This window comes from Nipponia nippon, unplaced genomic scaffold (genome assembly GCF_047370975.1).
Source record: "Nipponia nippon isolate SJK-2023a ecotype South Korea unplaced genomic scaffold, ASM4737097v1 scaffold_4, whole genome shotgun sequence".
In the NCBI taxonomy this organism is placed as follows: domain Eukaryota; kingdom Metazoa; phylum Chordata; class Aves; order Pelecaniformes; family Threskiornithidae; genus Nipponia; species Nipponia nippon.
The window spans coordinates 13856958-13877806 of record NW_028262358.1 but is presented as its reverse complement, the minus strand read 5'-3'; the positions used below and the strand labels follow the sequence as shown (position 1 = coordinate 13877806).

At 54.9% G+C, this 20849-nt stretch overlaps 1 protein-coding gene across 1 annotated transcript; it reads right to left on the bottom strand.

Moving 5' to 3' along the window:
• Positions 1 to 1092: 1092 nt before the first annotated feature.
• On the bottom strand, positions 1093 to 20288 carry PEX6 (peroxisomal biogenesis factor 6). The gene is made up of 17 exons (XM_087775051.1): positions 19401 to 20288; positions 19151 to 19311; positions 16650 to 16733; positions 15183 to 15285; positions 14852 to 14988; positions 14656 to 14767; positions 10259 to 10467; positions 9471 to 9663; positions 9019 to 9095; positions 8777 to 8909; positions 6128 to 6333; positions 5973 to 6034; positions 5417 to 5525; positions 4093 to 4209; positions 3396 to 3473; positions 2089 to 2228; positions 1093 to 1762 (listed from the first exon to the last, which is right to left on the bottom strand). The coding sequence occupies exons 1-17, from the start codon at positions 20286 to 20288 to the stop codon at positions 1626 to 1628; spliced, it is 2946 nt and encodes a 981-aa protein (XP_087631177.1). The 3' UTR covers positions 1093 to 1625.
• Positions 20289 to 20849: the final 561 nt, after the last annotated feature.

The window sequence follows — 20849 nt, the reverse complement described above, 5'->3', positions numbered from 1 at the left end:
ACCAGGTGCTGACCCCTTTTCTTGACACCCCATCAGCCCCATCCAGGGGTGCCCACCCCCCTGCCAGGGCTCCCACGGTGGGGAAGCTCTGCACACCCCACCAGCGCTTCTGCAGTGGTTGCAGCTCCCTCCTTGCCCGCCCTGGGGAAGAGATGGTGGCCAGATCCCAGCAGCGCCTTGCGGTCAGGGACAACTCTGCCTGAACACGCTCAGGTGCCAGAGCAACAGGGCTCGAGGCACGCGTCGGCCGGGTCTTCGCGCATGAAATGCCTGCAGCTGCTGGAGAACCAGCCCTTCGAGAAGGAGCTCGGTGGGGAGCTGGTTCTCGACAGCCACGCTTGGCTCAGGGACACGACTGCCAGCAGTCTCGGTGCAGCCTGGCAGCAACGACCTCACGGGCTGGGGCGCACACGGGCCCTTGGCTTAACGTGGGGCTGCCCATGAGCCACGCCAGCAGCTGCAGGGACCTGGCAGAGGCAGAGGCAGCTGCCGGCCAGCTGGCTGCCACACGCAGCTCAAGGGGGGATTTATTTGGCATCCTTGGCAAAGGCCAGGAAGCGGGGCACACGCAATCACGCCGGCAGCTGCTGTGAGGCTGCAGAGGGAGGCGAGACAGGACTTCAGGGGGGTATGGGCCAATTCGCGCTCAGCACAGGTTAGTGGAAACAGGGTAGCTCTGGGCTGCTCCAGCCAAGGGTTGAGTATTTCCAAGGCTGGAGCCTTCCCTCTCCCTGTGATAAGTTTTTCCTAGTATCTGGTGGGAGTTTCCCTTGCTGGCACTTGCCCCCATTGCCTCTTGTCCTGTCACCCAGCGCCTCCAGGAAGAATTGGGCTCCCTCTGCAGAGGGAGCTCAGCTCCCAGCTGAGCAAGCACCACTCCCTCAGCCTCTCCTCATCTCCTCTGGGCTCCAGCCATTCTGGCAACCTTTGCCGGATGAGAGTGACCCCCAGCCCTGTTTGTGGGTGTGCTCCCCGCCTCTGCCTGCAGGACACTGGTTTCTCTGCAACGCCCAGCCCACCCAGGGGCTCGCAGGGACCTTCCCGAGCCCACAGACACCATCAGCAAGCAAAGACCTGAGGCCAGGCAGTGAATACCTAGTGCCAAAAACCTGTATTTATTCAGAGAGACCACGTCAAGCCCAGGCCAGCTGCAGCAGCAGCGCCCTGGGTCCTGCTGCCCTCCAGCCAGCACCCCTCACTGGAGGCTGACAGCCCAACGAGCAACTGCCTCCAGCCCTGCTCTTGGGGCCAAACGGGGTGCAGTTTGGGCCCTGCTCCCCCACCAATGCTCTGTCACCCATGGAGACACTCCTACATTGCCCACAACCATGAGACTCGGCTTCCTCCCTGTGGGGAAGTCATCCCAGCATGCTCCCGGCAGCCACAAAGTGCTCTCCGAGATGTGAGGGACCATTACAGAACCCACCACCAGCTTGGCTGAGCACAGCAGCGCTTCCATCAGGCTTTGGCTCAAGAAACTGCACAGCCACTTTTCCACCCAAGCTCGAAAGAGGGGGGCCCGGGAGACATCAGAGAAGAGCAGGTGGGTGCCTGTTTGTGCCTGTTCTCTCGTACCCCTTAACACACCGTCCCCATCACTCCTCCAGTCCCAGCTCTGCTGAGCATTAGCAGGCAGCAAACTTCTGCTGGATGAGTCTGTACCTCAGCAGCTCCTGCTCGGAGACTGATGGCTGCAACCTCGCGGCAGCCTGCAGGAAGTCTTCCATGGTCAGGATCAGAGCAGAGCTCTCGGTATCCAGCCCTGCGTGAGAGAGAGAACAGGAAAAGGCTGAGAGCCAAGCACAGGGGCGGCTGGCGAGATCCAACAGCCCCCTCTCCAGCCACCAGAGACTGGAAGGAAAACCTGTGTCTCCCTCCTTCCCCCTGGGGCCAAGCATTGGAGGTGAAGATGATCACACCTGCAGAAACTGCCTGCCTGCCAGTAACCCAGAGCCTAGCATTCAGACATGGTCCCAAAGCTGTCGAGTCTCATCTCACAGAGCCTCAAAACCAGTAGTGGTAACTCTCCTCTCTGCCCCTGTGCTGGGCCGTCCCAACACGTGGGACAGGTAGGGGCCGGGCTCCTACCTTCCTCGATCCATTCCACCTTGCGTTTGACAGCACACATCATGGCGTCCGAGCACAGGGCGTAGATGTCTGCTCCTGTCAGCTGAGCTGGGCATTTTTCTAGGATGGTGGTGAGATTCACGGAAGGATCCAGTTTAAACCTGCCAAGTGAGAAAACTGCAGGTGTAAAAGCCACATAAAACACAGACCAGGAGAGACGCAGCAGCCAGTGCGACTGGGCAGGAGGGATCGGAGGCCCCATGTTTAGCCAATTCTGGACTGTGCCCTGCATACTCCAAAAAAAAAAAATCAGAAAGGGGTTGGTTGGTTTGTTTTTTTCAATGCAGTCACTTCTCTTTCTTTGAAACATCCCCGCAGCAAGATCCTCTCTCCTGCTAAGTAGGATCAAAGGCAACTTTCAGTTCTCACTCAAAGAAATGAAGTGCTCCACATGCCTGGGAACAGCCTACAGCCAGGGCTGGATAAGAACAAGTTTAATTACAGACAGCACAAACCACTAACACCAAACCATCCCATCAGAGCCACACTGCAGACAGTGAGCCTCCTTCAGCATGAACAGCAGCACAGTCCTGGAGGGCATGACTGCCAAGCCACATGGTGTGAAAAGATGCTCGCAGCCAGCCCACGCTCTCACCTCTCCTGCTAGCTTATCGTCAAGGGCAGCATCGACCACAGCTCACCATGACAGAAAGTCCCTGCAGAGGCAGATTCGCAGCTGCTCGCCCAGCTGTGGTGGGTGGTACCTCTGCACCTGAATTACAGGGCTTGCTTTTCTCCCTCCAGAGACGCTTTCAGGCGCTCAGAGCAGCTGGGGAAGCCCAAACCCCACTGCTCGGTGATTGCACACAACCAGTATTTGGAAAGACACACAGAGCACAGGCTGAACAGCCTTCAGCATCGCAGGAGGACAGGCAGTGAGACAAACAGAGCTTGCCTTCACCCTTGGACCTGGAATCAGCAGGAGATGTGCTAGGGGAACTCTTGCAGGAAGCAAATGGGAGCTTCCTGCCATGTTGGTGCGCTGCAGTCCCATCACACTGTTAGGATCTGGCTGAGCTCCTCAAGAAGAGCATGTGGGCACAGTGACTGGAGAACTCTCCCAACCCTTCCACTTGGTCAGCCAGCCGAGCTGCTCCCATCTTGTAGGAAAACCAGCTCCAGTTCTGCTGGCTGTGGGTCAGTGACTCAGGTGCTCCCCAGGGCTCAGACATGAAGCCAAGCTGGAGCACACTACGCATCAACCCCAGGAAAGCTGCAACCCATTGGAGAGTGGTGGAAGGCTGCTGCAACAGCACAGGGTCACTCACTTCCTGGTGACGGCGCTCAACACCTGCAGCTGCGACTCCCGGTCTTCATTTACGCCCACATAGACCAGCTTGTCAAACCTGCCAGCAGAGAGAAGAGACAGCTGAGAACAGGCCAAGACAAACTGGCCACTGGTGCTCAGCCCTGTGCACTGGAAACTGAAGGGTGGCCCTGGGGCAGCTCCTTTTGCTGCCAAGTTCATGGATGATAGAAAGCCAGAGGGGGAAGCAGTCGATGTGCTGGAGGGCAGAGCTGCTCTTCAGAGGGACCGGGGCAGGCTGGAGAAACGGGCTGACAGGAACGACCTGAGGTCCAACAGCAGCAGTTACAAAGTCCTGCCCCAGGATGGGCAAGCCACAGGCATGAGGACAGGCTGGGGGACAGCTCTACAGAACAGGCCCTGGGGGACTGATTCCTCCTGCCAGTTTGGTGCCACGGCAGGTCCCTTATCGCCCTGCTCTGCTGCTGGGGCAACAACCAGAGTGGTGGGAGATAACAAGCAGCGGTATCTTGTGCTGCTGCTACAGCCATAGGCACTGGCTTCCTCTTGGCTTCCCATTTTCCCCACAAGCCAGGGCTGGGGGAGCTTTAGGAACAGCCTCTGTGGAGGGAGCGTGGTGGGGACACAAGCCAGCTCATCACTGCCTGACGAACTCTGGGGAGCTACCCTGGCGTGAGGCAGGGTGTGATGCGACATACCTGCCTGGCCGGAGCAGAGCGGGGTCCAGGAGGTCAGGCCTGTTCGTGGCTCCAATGACAAATACCTCTCTGGTGGAATGAAGGCCATCAAGCTCAGCCAGGAGCTGTGAGACAACTCTGCAGGGAGCAAGAGAGGACGCTCACAACTAGGCCTTGGCAAGTCACCCGCTGTCACCCTCAGCCACCAAAGGAGAAGATGAATAAGCAAGGCCACTGGCAGGTCTATGTCTTGGACTTCAGCTCATGTTTCTCGTCTCTGAAGAGCCCTGACACAGCCATCCAGAATTCTCTGTTTGAGCGCAGCCAGTGAGCATGTAGGCTCATTGCAAAGCGAATGCAAACCCCTGGTACCAAGAGAGTCCTTCAGGCCTGTGGTTGGCTCTGAATCCTTCCAGGATGGCCACACATGCTTACACGTGCTATCAGACACTGGCAACACAGACCAAATGCAGGCAGGCACGCATGGCTACGGCTCAGGTTCCCCACTCAGATGTGCTGGCTGATCCTAACGCTCCCTGCTATGTGGTACTGCCCAGCACATTCAGCTGCAAGCCTGCCCTGTCAGTCCACGCCAGGGACACCCTGGCAGGCCAGTGACGCTGCCAACCAGGCCTCAGGGTGGTGAATGGTTAACATTGCAGATCTAGTTCTGCGGCCATGGGGCTTAAGCTGGTCTGGCAGCACAGTACTTCAGTGCTGCAGAGACCTCCTGGAATGGGGATATCTCCACTGGGTGCCGGGATCATCACCTGAGGCGACCAATGGGCACCATATCCAGCTCCTTCCAGAGCTGCTGGTTTGTGTGTGTGAAGACAAATGCCGGGGCCACATGGTGTCACTGGAAAACTCTGAAGAACCCTTCGTGGATGGAGAGGAAGACTGGATGGGGACTATCAGATCAGCAGAAGAGGCCTGGGGAAAAGAACCCTGTTTCTGGGTATCTCCAAGCTGTATATACAGGCAGCTGAAAGGTTTCCCACTGCAGGGAAACAGCAGCTAATAGGAGGAGAGCACGGCAGGGGTGTGAAGGATGACCTTGGAGAGGCCAAAGGGAACAGTTGGCAGCCACAGAAGCAGCTGGAAGAGACTCTGTCTTAACCAAATGTTTGCACAAGCTTGGGCAATCGGGAAGCTGCAGCAATGCAAACAGCGATACTAATGCCCAGAGAGAGGAGAGGAGCCATGCAGAGGAGCTGAAGGGAGCAGGGAGGCAAAAAGCAGAGAGAGAGAGTTGGGATGGACTCTGCCTCACAGGGCAAACTTGTGCATCCCCCCCAGCTGAGGCAGGTATGTACTCTCCTAAGGACAAAGGATGCTCACTGACCTGTCCATGACGCCCCCTGAATCTCCACTCCGCCCACGACTGGGGGCCAGGGAATCCAGTTCATCAAAGAAGATTATGCAGGGAGCAGCTGCCCTGGCTCTGGCAAACACTGGGAGGAGACAGCACAAAAGGTGAGAAAGACCTGAAGGAGCAGTCAACAGCAACAGGACCTGCTACATCACCAGCAGGGAAGAGCTGTGGATGGAAACCAGCTGCCCACTGCCTCCTCACCACCAGCTGCTCCTGCCTGAGGGGCTCAGTGGGAGTGGGGACATGCAGCACCCAGCACAATGGGCCCTGAGGCTCAGCTGTGTCTCTGAGGGGCTGCTGTCCCATCAGGAACACCAGGGACAAGAGCAACAGGAGCAGAGAGAGCAGGAGGGGAAGCTGCGGCGAGGCAGGGAACAGACTGGGTGTAGAAGACAGCTGGGTTTGTGCCTTGCTGGCAGCTGTGGGTAGGAGTTCGGAAGAGGGGTTTGAGCACTACCTCCTTGCCTCCAGCACCACAGAAAAGCCCCATCTTCCCACATGCAGGAGCAGAATGCAATCTGCTCACCATTACGCACGTTCTCCTCGCTTTGCCCAACGTACATGTTGATGAGCTCTGGCCCTTTCACGCTGTGGGGCAGGAGAAGAGGGAGCCAGTTAGAGCATGCCCATCCACCGCCAGGAGAAAGCCAGCCCCATTGCGTGACACCCCCCACTCTTCACCTAAGGAACGTCATGGTGCACGTGGTTGCCACAGCTTTTGCCAGCAAGGTCTTCCCTGTCCCTGGAGGCCCATACAGCAGCAGACCAGAGCGACACAGACCCAGTGACAGCAGCTCTGGGTGCTCCAGGGGCAACTGGATAGTATCCAGGATCTCCTTCTTCACCTCCTGGAGCCCACCAACATCCTGCCAGGACACAGAGGGGATCTGCCAAGAGAAGGACAGTCCCTGTCAGCACTTCTTCCTGAGCCCTGAGCAGGCCTGGGCAGCTCTTGCTCCAGTGGGGTACTAGTCATCAGCCCCTTGTGCCGTCAGCTGTGTCTGGCTACGCAGCAAGTCAGCCCCGCACAGCACCACCCAGACATCCCTGCTGTGGGATCCCCCAGCATCCACATTTCAGTTCTCCCAAGCTTTGCAATGAGGAAAACAAATTGCACGTGGCACCAAGCAAGCTGCGCTTGCAGCGTGCCGCCTCGTCTCCAATCCTCCATTGCACCTCATATCATCTGTCAGCAAAAATACCCCGGGGAAACTATCTGCCAGGGTTGCCTGCAGCTTTGTGGCGAGAGAGCCCTGCTGCAGACAGCCCTTGGGACAGATGAGGGAAGGTAAAAATAGAAAAGGGGGGAAAAAAAAAAAAAAAGCAACCCGGACCTAGCAATTACGAGCTACTTGTGTTCAGGGCACCTTGTCCCCCAGGGTGGTGAGATTGTGCAAGGGCTTCACACCAGAGCGACAAAACCTGGGCTACTAGGACGTCTGTTGTGTGAAGGAGGATGCAAGAGACAGACGTCCTGGAGGACACCATACAGAAAACTAGCTGCTTTTGAACGGGGGGATGCAAGAACAAAGTCCATGGATGCTTACAAGAAATAGATAGGGATGGGGTCAACTGCAAACACACAAGGGATCCTTGCAAAGAGAGGAAAGACAGTAAACTTGAGAGGGGTGAGCCATGCCACTTTCATTATTTTACGCTGAGAAAAACAATCTTGGGGGATGCTGCTGCTCTGCTCGCAGCTTTAAAAATAGCAGGAATGCCACAGTTTGCATGACAGATACTCCCGAGAGTCAGAGCAGCTCTCCTGGGAACGTGCAGAGAAAGCAAAGCCCCAAAACGCTTCCCCCCAGCTGCTGGCCGGGTGGCGAACAGGTGCCAGCACAAACGGGGAGTTTAAAAATAGGCTAGAGCAAAATTCTTTCCCCCTCAGCCAGTTTGGCTGTCCTTCCTTTGCTACTTGAGATGATGTTATCTCACGCTATTTCTCCAGCTGTCCAGCAAGTCCACCAGGAAAATCCAGTCAGACAAGATAAGGATTTCCACAAAAACAATCTTTTAAAGGAAAAGGTCACAGGCCCTCCTTCTTCAGTGCCGATGAATGGAAAAGTTGCCCTCTCCCTTCCACTCTTGCTTATACTGCCTCGCTAGAAAAAGCTCTACAGACATCAGCACAGGAGCTGGAAAACTGCAGCAAGGTTGTTTTCAGGGAAGAACATCGTAAGCCTAGGACACTTTGCAGACACTGCTAGCAACTGGAGGTTTGAAATTAGTTCTCTCTAGGAGGCTCAAGCTGTAACTGCAAACAAATGTGTGACTAACCAGAAAATGCAAGCAGGGAATTGAAAGTTATGTATGTTGAGAGTATCCAGGTCTGCTAATGGGCCTTCTGAACTGTAGCCAATTACAATTACTAAGAAATTGATAAAGGATTGTAAAATACAAACAAAATTAGCTCCCATTCACACCGCTCGCTGCTGAGCATGCTCTATGGTTATTATTTGTCTTACAGTGAACTTGGCAAATGCCTCAAAGCAGAGCTCATTTCAGTCTCTAGTAAATTTATGAATGAATTAAGTCCCAGAGTAGCTCCGGGATGATGACACCAGCAGGGTGTCATCCTGCTAGGGCAGGACTGCAAGTGGGCAGTTGGGGAAAGTGCCAGAATAACTGCTCCAAGGCCAGTTGCTGAGCTCAGTCATTTGCACTCGAGGGTGTGGAGAAGAGGCTCCAATCACTTCGCTGGGTCCTAACACCACATTACCCAGCAAAAACAGCCACGCCAAACGCTGTTTCCCTGGGTGCCGAGTTGCCGGGGGCAGATCATGCCCCTCCCGAGAAGCTGACTCTGCTGGTTTTCTCTGACACTCCACGTCCCTTTCCCTGAAGAACCCCCAAGCTCTTCAAACTACCCGGCTGTCAGAAAAGCCCATGCCAGCTTGAGCAGTGTCCAAGGCCAGGGATCAAGTATAAGGCTTCTCACACATGTGGGGAAACACCCTCACCAGCTTGTGCCCCAGCCTCTCTGTTCCCACACGCCAGGCAGCTGGAGAGCCAGCCTGCAGTTGCCTTTGCCTCTCGAAAGGCTGGGCTACACAGCTGGCACCCCTATGGCACTAGCCAGTCGAGCTGTCTCCAATTAGAGCAGCAAGGGCTTCCCTGACCAAATTCAAAGCAAAGAGGGTGAAAAGCACTAGTGGGGGAAAGCCCACAGTGGGACTGTTTCCCACCCAAGGCTGGAGGAACACGTGGAAGGACACAGGAGGAAGTGACATGTTAGAGCACAGCCCCATCTGGCAAGGTCTGTGAGATTTATCTGGAGCTGTGCAGCTCTAGAGAACCAACCCCCCCTCCTCTGCCCCAGCATCCTACCTTCGGGGCTCCCACTGCCTGCGAATGGGCATCATGCAGCTGGTCCAGCGCAACACTAAAATCCTCTTCAAGCACTGGAAACCCAGCAGTGCAAAAATCTCTCTCCACTTCCTCGCTCAGTCCGCCTGGAAAACTGGAGAGGAAAGAGAAGGGAAGAACTCAGGCTCTGCCCCACTCCTGGCATTATCAAGCTGGCTGCAGCCCCTGCCCTCCCCCGCCTCCTGCCCTGTTGCCTGTGCTACCTCAAGGCCTGGATGCGGGTACAAGCAGCCCGGCTGCTGTGGGACAACAAGGCACAGAAATCTCCCAGCACAAAACCCTGTGAATGCAGAAACAAACAGCATCAGTTCAGCCCCTGACCACAGCTCCAGTTAGGCCATAGAAGGTGTATGGGGAAAAATTCCTCGCAGAGCTGTTCTTTGAGCTTCTGTGCCCTGGTTAAAGGCTCTAGCTTCTTTTTTTTCTATTGGCTCTGTCTTCTAGCAGAGCTGAGCATCAGCCAACACCTCTGCAAAAGGTGTGCAGTACTTAGGCACTAGAAATCTGCAGTTAAAGCTGGTATCTGAGGACCAGGGTTAACCACTGAAGTTGACTAGGCTGTGGGAATTGCCCCCTTCCTCCATGGCCAGGTAGGGGAGGTTGGCCCAGTACTCCCGGCCTGCCCGTCTCCCCTTGCTGCTGTGGTCTCACTCACTGCAGTCCTGCAGACCAGCTTGGATAGGCTCACTTCTTTGCCCAGAGGCAGACTGGCAGTCAGCATGCTCAGCATCGACCTCCTCTGCTCTGCTGAAGGGGCTTCGATTTTCACCTCGTGAAGGAAAGCAGTCAGCACATCTGTAGGAACATCCTGCGGCTTGCAGGTTGTGCCGATTGCCAGGACCGGGTGGCTGTTGAGAAAAGGAGGACGGTGCATGGTCTCAGCTCTATGGAAGCTCCCCTCTTACATTGCCATCACCCACGCCAAGTCACTCTCTGATGGCTAGCCTTTCCTCTGAGAAAAGTGCACATACTGGCCAAGGTGTCTTGCAGCCACTCTGCTCCAGCTTGCCCTTGAACTGCTTTGGGAGCTCTGTCTCCAAGTCAAGACCCTTCAAGTGACATCTCATTTCTTCACTTGATGTCTCCCTTCCTGCGCCATGGTACTTGTCATCAGCCTCAAGATTCTCCCGGGGTCCAGGTCCCTTCCAGAGTCCCTGCGACCCTTGGCATGCCTCACAGCAAACACACCAGGTTTGCTCACCTGAACAACTCAGAAACCAGCTGCAGACAACAAAGCTTCCTGATTCCCTCTGCCACTAAGCTAGAAGAACAAGAGCCCTCTGAAATAAACAAAGCAAGTCTGGGAGAGACTCCACCAGATTAAAAAATAAAACAGGGCATGTTAGCAATCAGTCACCTTGATGTAATGGTGCCTGCTGGCCTAGGAATGGCAGAAGCAAACAATCACCTCAGATGCCCACATCAAACGTGCAGGGTCCATACCTCAGCACTGGGTCTCTGTCCAGGAGCAGCCGTCTCAGAGTAGCGATGACCCTGGCGTCCTCTCCTAGCCTGTCCCGGTCTCTGCCAAGCACCTCGATGTCTTTCAGCAGGAGCACACATGGACGGTACTGCTGGGCCTGGGCAAAGGCCATCTGTACTTTCTCCTCTGTGGCTCCAGTGGTGTCACTGCACAAACTAACGCAATCAACCTGTGAGACAGACCACACAACACACAGTCTGCAGCGGTTGCAACGTGGACAGCTGGGGGACCCAGGACAACGTTCACTTCCACAAAGCTTTCCACAGACAATTCACAGCTGAAAGGAGAACTAAGTGAATGTTTCCCAGAGACATAAAATAGACGCATTTGGGACATATTCAAAATAGACACATTCAGGACTCTCTGGCATGGAAAAACAGCTGTTTCTTGCTTCTCTGCAGGAGATGAGGGGGGCAGGAAGGTTTTGTCTGAAAGAGGTGAGGCCAAGGGTCTGGAGAAATCAACACAGTGGATGTCACAGCTCAGCAACCTAAGCTGGAAGGGATGGGAAAGCTGTGGAAGAGGCCAAGACAGGGAGAAGAAGGTGCCTTGGAGGAACAGTACAAAGAGCGGAGGGGGAGGCTCAGGAAACTGTTCAACCCAGTGCTGCACAGGCTCAAAGTGCAAGAGGAAGGCAGAAGGTAAGCGGGGTAAAAAAATAAGTTAGAGGTGGCTAAAGGCCACTGTGACTGTTTACAAAGCAAACACTTGATGAAATCATCCAAGGTGATGGATGATTGGTGACTGGTGAGCCTTGAACAGCAGCTTGAACACTGCTGGAAACAGGCAGTGCTGCCTCCTGGTGCTGTGAGATCGCTCAGGGCGAGCCAAACCATCTCTGGGATTCCCTGGGCCTCGTCCTCAGAAAGGGTAGCTTGGAGCAGGGAGAACACTGCAGCCTCAAGAGCTGACGTAAAGGGTAAGGACGGGGACACAGAGCACAGGAACTCCTGTGCTCCATGTACTATAGAAAAAAAACAGGAGTTAGGGTTGTGGCAGGCACAGCCAAATGGCAGCAGTATCTCTATGCAAGTACAGAAGGGCAGAGAGAAAGGAGAAAAAACTGCTGATCATCAAGTGGTGGAGATTACAGTGTGGAAGAGTTACTGTGCCCTGGTAGGAGAGCAGGCAGAAGGAAGGGAAGAGAAGGTGGAATGGTAATGTAAGCATTGCAGTAAGTGAGAAAAGGAGGGGAGAGTGTAAAAGCTGGGACAGGAGAATAAGATGGACAGAAAATACCTCTGATTTCAATAGTAAGAGTGCTAGTCTTTAAAAGATCACACAAGGCCAAAACCAGAGCTACAGCCTTGCACATCACACTAGAACCTGAGGCCACCTGCCAGGACATGGCAGTGCCACAGTGCTCCCAAACACGTCCTATACATGGATCTGAAGGTACTGTGAAGTCTCTGCAATCTCGTACTGGATCCCAAGAGCTATGGCACATCTACAGAAGAGTAAGAGCTCAGCACCACTAAGGATCATGTCCAGAAGACGAGCTGCACAGCAGCTGGCCAAGGCTGTATCCACCTCCCCCACTGACCCACTGTTACAGCTTTACTTGGATAGAAAAGAACAGTTAAAGAGAGTAATGTCAACTTAACAGGACCCAACTTCTAAATAGAAGAAGAAAACCCAAATATCCAAAATGCTTAACTTGTTTTCTTTGAGTTTACTCAAAAAATACCCACAAAAAAGGAGCAAGCCTATGTTTTCCTTCCACAAAAATGAACCTTCCAGCTCTCTTCTTTCCATCTTTCTTCTTCTTCCAAGTCCTTTCAGAGTTTCAGAAACTCTCCTAGAAAAGTCACGATGTGACTTCCAATCCCCTCACTTTTGCAAACCTAACTCTACAGATTCAAGGAGATTAAAGCATTTGCAGGATACACCCAGACTGTCAGAGTGACCAAAAGAGGTGTGCAGAAGGAAAATAGTCTTTTTATCAAGTCAGTGAAGACTGCTGTGGTGCCCAGAACCTCCGGTGCTGGACAGAGACAGGGGCTAGACCTCATTTTGGCCGTGAAGCTTACCCAGTACAGCCACAGCTGTAAGAAAACATGAATGGCTGTACTGGTTCAGACCAAGAGCCCGTTTAGCCCACTAGTTTGTCTCCAAGCATGACCACAAGTGGCGGCTTAAGAAAGAGTAAGATCAGGGTAGGCGCACATAACCCTCTCCTCTCAGTATTCTCCAGGCACCTACCATTCCCACCAAAAGGGATTTTCCCAGTCAGATGTGGTTTCGTAACAGTAGATTTCTCCTCCAAATACTCTTACCTACACAAAGAACCATCTCTTTTAGCTTGCCTGCTCCCACTAGCTTCACCTGACAGCCCCAGGCCTCATGCTGGCGCAGAGAAAAGTAAACACTTTCCACTCTCTGCTGACCACTCAAGATCTTGTAAACCTCTATCAAACTCTCCCTAAGTTCTCTATTTTTTCAAGCTGAAGAGCCTGTTCAGCTGTTCACCATGCAGAAACTGGCCTAGACCCCTGATCTTCTGCAGTGTCCTCCTCTGAATTTTTCCAGTTCAGTTTTATGCTTTTGCGATGGGAAGACCAGAACTGTACATGACATTCAAGCTGTGGCAAGACACAGAACTGCACAGCAGCAGCACCTACTCTCGCATCTGTTTCCTAAAATGATTTTTGACATATATGGAGAACAGAGCCTAAGTTTTCATGGAGTCATTGACATAAAACCAAATTCTTGATACTGACTGGTGACAGTCAGCTTGAAATCTATAATTTTCCATGTAAAACTAACTACAGTGAATTTTACCTGCCATTTTACTGCTTAGTCACTTGGCCTCATTAAACCTCTCCTCTAGTCCAAGGACAATCTGTCTCCCTTTTCTCTTACCTTTAATAACTTAGCAGCAAACCATCACATCACAGTTCACCCCCTCTCCCAGGTCATTCCTGAGCTCCCAGTGCAGATGCCTGCAGAGCTCTGCTGCTGATTGTGGAGGCTCACCAACTACTCCCATCCCATTTCCAACATTTAACCGGCACTTTATCCATGCCAGGACCTTCACTCACATCCCACCGCCACTCGGTTTCCCAAAGAGCCTTTTCAAAGCCCAAGTAGACCATGTTGGTCAAGTTACCTTCACCACGTGCTTGGTAACACCTTCAAGTAAGTTTCTGAAGGTTTACAGGACAGGACTTCCCATTGCAAAAACTACACGGATTCTTCACGAGTAGTGAAGTCACCCCAGAGTGCGCTAACTCTGTCCTTCACTCTAACCTGCTACAAGTTTGTGCCCTTTGAAGGATGCCTCTTGTTTCCAGCGACTGCCCTTTCCCTGCCGCTCATCTGTTTTGTCTCCCATTTACTTTTCTCAAGCCCATCCCTATTCAATCTATGCAGTGGCCTTGTGTTGTGGCACAGTGTCCCTCATTCACCCCCACAGCAGATGTAACACTTCCTTGTCTTGGCCAATTCTTTCTTTCTAAAGAAACCTCATTTCCATGTTGTTCCCCTTTCAGAGGCCAAGCACTGCTATGGAAGATTTGGGGGCTTTTTTGCTCTTGGGGGGCAGGGGGTATGGTGAATGTGAACACAGTTACAGGGCAGCTCTTCTACAGGCCGTGAGATTTTGAACCAGATCTGGCACACATGCTGTTATCAAACCAAGGGCTGCATTTCTTTTCTAGGCTTCCCACCCAGCTAGAGAAGATCTCAGCATCACCTCTGCCTCGCTTTCCAACATGCCTTTTGCCCAACCTGTGCAGGGACAACCGAAAACACGCAATGCCACTGCGATTCCTGCCCTCATCACCTCTCCGATTTCTCTCAGTATATTTTAGTTACTGCCACCCTCTGGGGTACAGTATCAACTCAATGACCTATCAAACGACAGGCAGTCAGTCTGTTGAAATACAGCTGTGTATTGCGGTATCAGTAAAGTACATCAGACTGACAGCAATAATAGCAAGAGTCAGTAAAGAAAGGTACAAATGCACCCCCTGTGACAAGAGATCTCCAAATTACTGATCCTGGAGCACTGAAGGGTACACGCCAGAGGAAACGTCTCTTCATGCTTATGCTCTCTTCCTGAGCATCTGTTACTGGCCAGTTTCAGACACAGGCCAAAGGGCTAGACAGACCTTTAGGCTGATGCACATCATTGCTCTGAGGTTCTGCCCACCAGCAGTCACAACCCATGCCAGAGCGAGCTGCTAAGCTCAGCATACTCAGACTCCTTTTGTCTGCACGTGCGCACGGGAGCAGCTTCTGGGTAGGCTCGTGTCATGGTTGCAACAGGGGTGTTGGTATGGCTAACTTAAAGAACATTTCCATAATTCTTTGTACGTTGTAAATCCACCAGTCAACTGACCGCAGGAGGAATTACCTTGAAGAGGTGGAGGTTGAGGCAGCTACACACAGCTCTGACAGCCATCAGTTTCCCACTGCCGCTTGGCCCTGAGAGGAGAACGCTGCCGGCCCCGCTCAGCGCACTTGCCCTGTAACACAGAGGCAGCTCTCCCAGTGACCGAGGAGCAGGGTCCCAGCTCTCCTGGGGCTTGCTAAAAGGAATTCTAACTCACCGACTGTTCAGGTAAGGCCGAAGAGCATCACAGAGCTGCTTCACGACATCAGAAAGTCCAGCAGGAGACAAACTGCTCCAGAACTCGTGGCTGTTATAGGCTGGGGCAGATGGGACAGCGCTGTTTGTTGAACCCACCTGTGAGGAAGGGAAAACAGCACTCTGTGGAACACTGCCTGAGAAAAGACAGGTACCAAGTGACAAAGTCTGTCCTGAAATGCCACTTTTCAATGGCAGGAGACACAAGCCTCCACAGGCACCTTCATCATCCATAGTGCAACCTCAGCCTCAGACCTCCTGTACAGCCTCCCTGCTCTCCACTGACGTCTTACCAGATAGACAGAGGTGTTCTGGGTGTCCACCAGGTAACCCTCAGACTGCTCGCCTTCCACCATGCCTAAAATCTTCCTCACTTTGAAGTAAAGCTCTGGCCACCTAAGGGAAAAAACAAGCAGTCGAAATTGTTGAGTCAAGATCTTGAAGGCAGGAACGAAACAGCTGTCAGCAAGAAGACAGCTGAAAGGCACAGGTAAGCAGAGATACTCTTGCTCTCTCTCAGGACCCACATGGATCCTTCACGGCCCCTGCTGTGCTGTCTGGCCAGACAGACCAACAGGGCCGGCAACAGTTACAGCTTCCGCTGGTGGCTTCAGCCCACAAGTATGGCTGCACTAACCTTATTTCATCTGTCTAAGAGCTCAAGACATTCTGTCTTCTGCCATTCCTTCCTTCACTACAACTCCGCACAGATTCACCTGCAGCATATAAAACCTTACAGCGCAGAGTCCTCTAGGCTGCAGATAGGACTCACCCAAATACCACGACAGCCTGACAAGCATCCTGTCCTGGACGCCTCGCAGGAAAACCATGTCTTCCTACATTGATATCCCACTGGACAGATTAAAGGATCTGCAGAAGTTTCCTTTGGGATTTTCTCCGCCCTCTGAATAACTGTACCACTTGCAAACCAACACAGTTCCAAGCTCTTTAGATCCCATGAACTCTGCTGTCTTCTCTGGCTTGCCACAGGGCTAATATATAAGTCCACAAATGGAAGACTTGTGCCTCCTGTGGTCCTGCCTCCCCTCCGAGAAACCTAGAAAATACTCATCCTAGTAGTGCTATAAAACTACTAAATTTTAAAATACACAGCAGAGCTGAGCAGCGTTATGTGTTGCTTCCTGCATCAACAATTCAAGGCAGTCCTTTGCATTGCACGCCTCGGCCACCTGTGGCAGTTCCCTCAGTGACACAGCTGAAACATTTATACTAACACCAGCCAAATGCTGCTGCAAGCACCCCTACTCTGATGCAAAGGTGGCTTTCTCTCATTTAGCACAGAACTGTTTCAAAGCCATATGAGCAAACCCAAGGAAGGCAAAATTGGTGGCCAAAGAGAAAGTTATTCTAACGTGAACTGTAAGGGCTTATATTCACACTTTGTTGTTTGTCACATGTTAAGAAGCCCAACTTTCACTTTGCTTTCTTTATGTGGCACTGGCTGTCCTCAGGCCACCCCTTCCTCCTCTTCATTCTTTTTCCCCATCAGTTTCTCTCTCTCTCTTTCCTCTCTTCCCTCCATGACTATTTGAGTGAGCTAAGGGAGGCCTCCCTCTTAGCTGCAGCCCTCCATAATCCAACAAAAAAATTTCCCTCTTCCCCCTAAAATAAGAGGCAGATAAACTCTAAACTCCAGGGACAGAATGGAATCAACTGTCTTGTTTCAAGAGAGTCAATAGTGGAAAAGTACCTTTTCTCTCACAGTACCCATGTAACAGTCACAGTTTGTTGTCACCTACCTTAGGAATTTGTCTGCATTTACTTCTAAAAACTCGGCATATCCAAATGTTGGAACACACAGGATGTCTCCCTCCTGGACAAGCCTACAAAAAAGCCCAGGGAGTTTCACCAGTGAAAGAGAGTAAATCCTGCTGGTCATGTGTCCTGCCCGCCCCATACCACGTGCATTTTTACAGAAAAGAATGTATTCATACCGACTCACTCCTTTCCTGTAAAGGAAACTATAAAAAGCCACTTAAAGATTTAGCATGCTAAAGGCACTACTGAGGGGAACCTTCTGGGAATGGTACAGAAGATGAATGCCATTAAAGACCATCTCTTCCAGACAAAATAGCCTCCTTACCCCTGGAACAGCCGAGTATAATTCCAACAGAAAGCCTTGACAGCCAAATGAAAGAGGCTTGGGAGGGCAGGTGTCATAAGAGAGCATGGCAACACATCCAGTTTCCCGATTACTCAACTTCATTCAAAGCTGAAAAGCGGGGTTACAAACATAGAATCATAGAATCGTTAAGGTTGGAAAAGACCCTTAAGATCATCGAGTCCAACCGTTAACCCAGCACTGCCAAGTCCACCACTAAACCATGTCCTCAAGCACCATGTCTACCTGTCTTTTAAATACCTCCAGGGATGGAGACTCAACCACTTCCCTGGGCAGCCTGTGCCAGTGCCTGACTACCCTTTCAGTGAAGAAGTTTTTCCTAATATCTGACCTAAACTTCCCCTGGTGCAGCTTGAGGCCGTTTCCTCTCGTCCTATTGCTTGTTACTGGGGAGAAGAGACCAATCCCACCTCACTACAGCCTCCTTTCAGGTAGTTGTAGAGAGCAATGAGGTCTCCCCTCAGCCTCCTCTTCTCCAGACTAAACAACCCCAGCTCCCTCAGCCGCTCCTCACCAGACTTGTGCTCCAGACCCTTCACCAGCTTCGTTGCCCTTCTCTGGCCACACTCCAGCACCTCGATGTCCTTCTTGTAGTGAGGGGCCAAAAACTGAACACAGGACTCGAGGTGCGGCCTCACCAGTGCCAAGTACAGGAGCACTATCACCTCCCTGGTCCTGCTGGCCACACTATTCCTGATACAAGCCAGGATGCCATTGCCCCTCTTGGCCACCTGGGCACACTGCTGGCTCATGTTCAGGCGGCTGTCAACCAACACCCCCAGGTCCTTTTCTGCCAGACAGCTCTCTAGCCACTCCTCCCCCAGCCTGTAGCGTTGCATGGGGTTGTTGTGACCCAAGTCCAGGACCCGGCACTGAGCCTTGTTGAGTCTCATGCAGTTGGCCCCGGCCCATCGATCCAGCGCCTGTCCAGGTCCCTCTGCAGGGCCTTCCTACCCTCCAGCAGATCGACACTTCCACCCAACTTGGTGTCATCTGCAAACTTACTGAGGGGGCACTCAATCCCCTCATCCAGATCATCAATGAAGATATTGAACAGGACCAGCCCCAACACTGAGCCCTGGGGAACACCACTCGTGACCGACCGCCAACTGGATTTGACTCCATTTACCACCACTCTCTGGGTTCAGCCGTCCAGCCAGTTTTTAACCCAGGACAGAGTGCACTTATCCAAGCCGTGTGCAGCTAGCTTCTCCAGGAGAATGCTGTGGGAGACAGTGTCAAAGGCCTTGCTAAAGTCCAGGTAGACAACATCCACAGCCTTCCCCTCATCCACTAAGCGGGTCACCTTGTCATAGAAGGAGACCAGGTTAGTAAAGCAGGACCTCCCTTTCATAAACCCATGCTGGCTGAGCCTGATCCCCCGGTTGTCCCGCATGTGCCACGTGATGGCACTCAGGATGATCTGCTCCATGACCTTCCCCAGCACCGAGGTCAGGCTGACAGGCCTGTAGCTCCCCGGATCCTCCTTCCGACCCTTCTTGTAGAGGGGCGTCACATTTGCTAACTTCCAGTCATCTGGGACCTCCCCAGTTGACCAGGACTGCTGATAAATGATGGAGAGTGGCTTGGCCAGCTCCTCTGCCAGCTCCCTCAGCATCCTCGGGTGGATCCTGTCTGGCCCCATGGACTTGTGCACATCCAGGTGGAGAAGCACGTCAGTGACTGCCACCTCTTCGAAAACTGGGGCTTCATTCTGCATCCTATCTCCATCTCCCAGCTCAGGAGCTTGAAAACCCCGAGGATGACCAGCCTGACTATTAAAGACTGAGGCAAAGAAGGCATTAAGTACATGCCCCAGAATGGAGGTTTGCGGGCAGTGCTTGGAAGCCCTCAGCATTGGATGGCAGATCACAAGTGAGGAGACTTGAAGATGACTTCTGAAGGACAGGAGAAGAGATGTTGCGAGCAAGCGAAGCACGCTCACCAGGAGAAGACGGTACGAGCGGATATTCTAAAACTACTCATCATCTGCATTACGGTGTTGATTATGCACCTCGTGAGCGTGTATCAGATCTGGGTGCCACAGACAGAGAGCGAGGGTGCCTCTCGCGAACGCACCCCGCGAACAGAAGCGCGTCTCCTCCCCACGCGGCTCACCGGGGCGTTTTGAAGTGCTTGTAGAGGACGCGGTCGTAGCCTCCCCGCGCGCTGTAGGCCGGCGAGCAGACGATCTCTAGGTGCAGCTCCTTGGCGAAGGGGGGCACGGACAGCACGGACCGGCTGCCTTTCCCATCCGCAGCGCCGGACCTTTCGTACCTCTGCGGAGGGGAAAGGGCGCCGCGTGAGACCCCGCCGCCACCGGGCCCACGGGCCTCTGCGCCCCCCGGGGTGCCCGGCCCCGGCTCACCGTCAGGCGGAGGTGTGCGGCGGCGGCGGGGTCGCAGCCCAGGTTGAAGGCCAGGGCGGGGGCCAGCAGGGCGGCGCCGTCGGGCGGGCCGCGGCGGGCGGCCCGCGGGTACTCCCAGGGCGGCGGCCGGGCCAGCAGCGCCGCCAGATGCTCGCGGGCCGCCCCCTCGGCGCCCACCCGCACCCACTCCCCCTGGAAGAGCCCCAGCGCCAGCAACCCGCGCCGGCTCACCCACACCTCTGCCCCGCCGCCGCCGCCGCCCGCCCCGCCGGCGGGGGCCGCCCGCAGCCGCGGTGCCGCCGCCGCCTCCGCCGAGCCGGCGGCGGCGAAGCGGGAGACGAGGGGCGGCGCCGCGGTGCGCCGGCAGGGGGCGCCGCCGGCCGCGGGCTCGCGCGGGGGCGGCGGGGGGGCGAGGGCGGTGCGCGTGCTGTTGCCCAGCAACCCCTGGAGCGCCGGCCGCGCCTCCAGCACCAGCGGGCCGGGCCCCGGGCCCGGGCCCGGCAGCGCCTCGCCCCGCCGCACCAGCACCGCGCCGCCCGCCGGCCTCCCCGCCCGCCCCGCCGCCCCCAGCAGCACCCAGGCCAGCGCCGGCGGGCGGCGGACCGGCCACACGGCCACCCGCCGGCCGGCCGTCAGCCCCAGCCGCCGCAGCAGGGCCCCGCGCAGCCACAGCTCCGCGCCCCGCCGCGCCCCCCCCGCCTCCAGCGCCACGGCGCTCAGCAGCACGGCCTGCGCCCCGCCGCGCCCCGCCGGCCGCACCGCCAGCACCAACCCGCCGCCCCGCCCGCGCAGCGCCGCGCACAGCGGCGGCGGAGCCAGCAGCAGCGCGGTGGCCGGGGCCAACTCCGCCGGCGGGGCGTCCAGCGGCCGCAGCACCGCCACCGCCATAGAGCCGAGCGGAGCAGACCGGCCCCGCCCCCGCCACCATAGAGCCGCGCGGCTAGAGAGGGCGCGGCGCGCAGGCGCCTCACGCTCCGCCAAGGCCATCGAGCGGCGGTGCAGAGCGGCCCCGCGGGGGTCAGGGATCATAGAGCGGGCGCCGAGCGGCTGCCTTCCCTCAGCAGCGCCCCGGCCCGGCCCCGCTTCGGGCGGCGCTCGGGCTCCGGCGGGACCGCAACCGGGGGCTGCGGGGCGTGGGAGAGACGGGGAACGGGGCCAAAAAGGCGGGTGCGGCCTTTGCTGCCCTGCCCTGCCCTCCCCGAGCCTCACGCCGGCACAAGGTGGAATAATGGCGCGCACCCAGGGCAGAACAGGTTGCCCTCGCCAGCGCCCGCCTGGTGAGATTTTGCAGGCTGAATACGTGCGCTTGGTTGGTGAGAATGTGCTTGTGTTGGCGTTAGAGCCGAACTGCCCTTGGAAGGGAGCGGTGAGGGGGAAGCCAGCGCCTCTGATGGGTGCCCACGGCCTCTGCCAGAAGCCGGCTTGCTCTGGGGAAGGGGCTGCGCATCC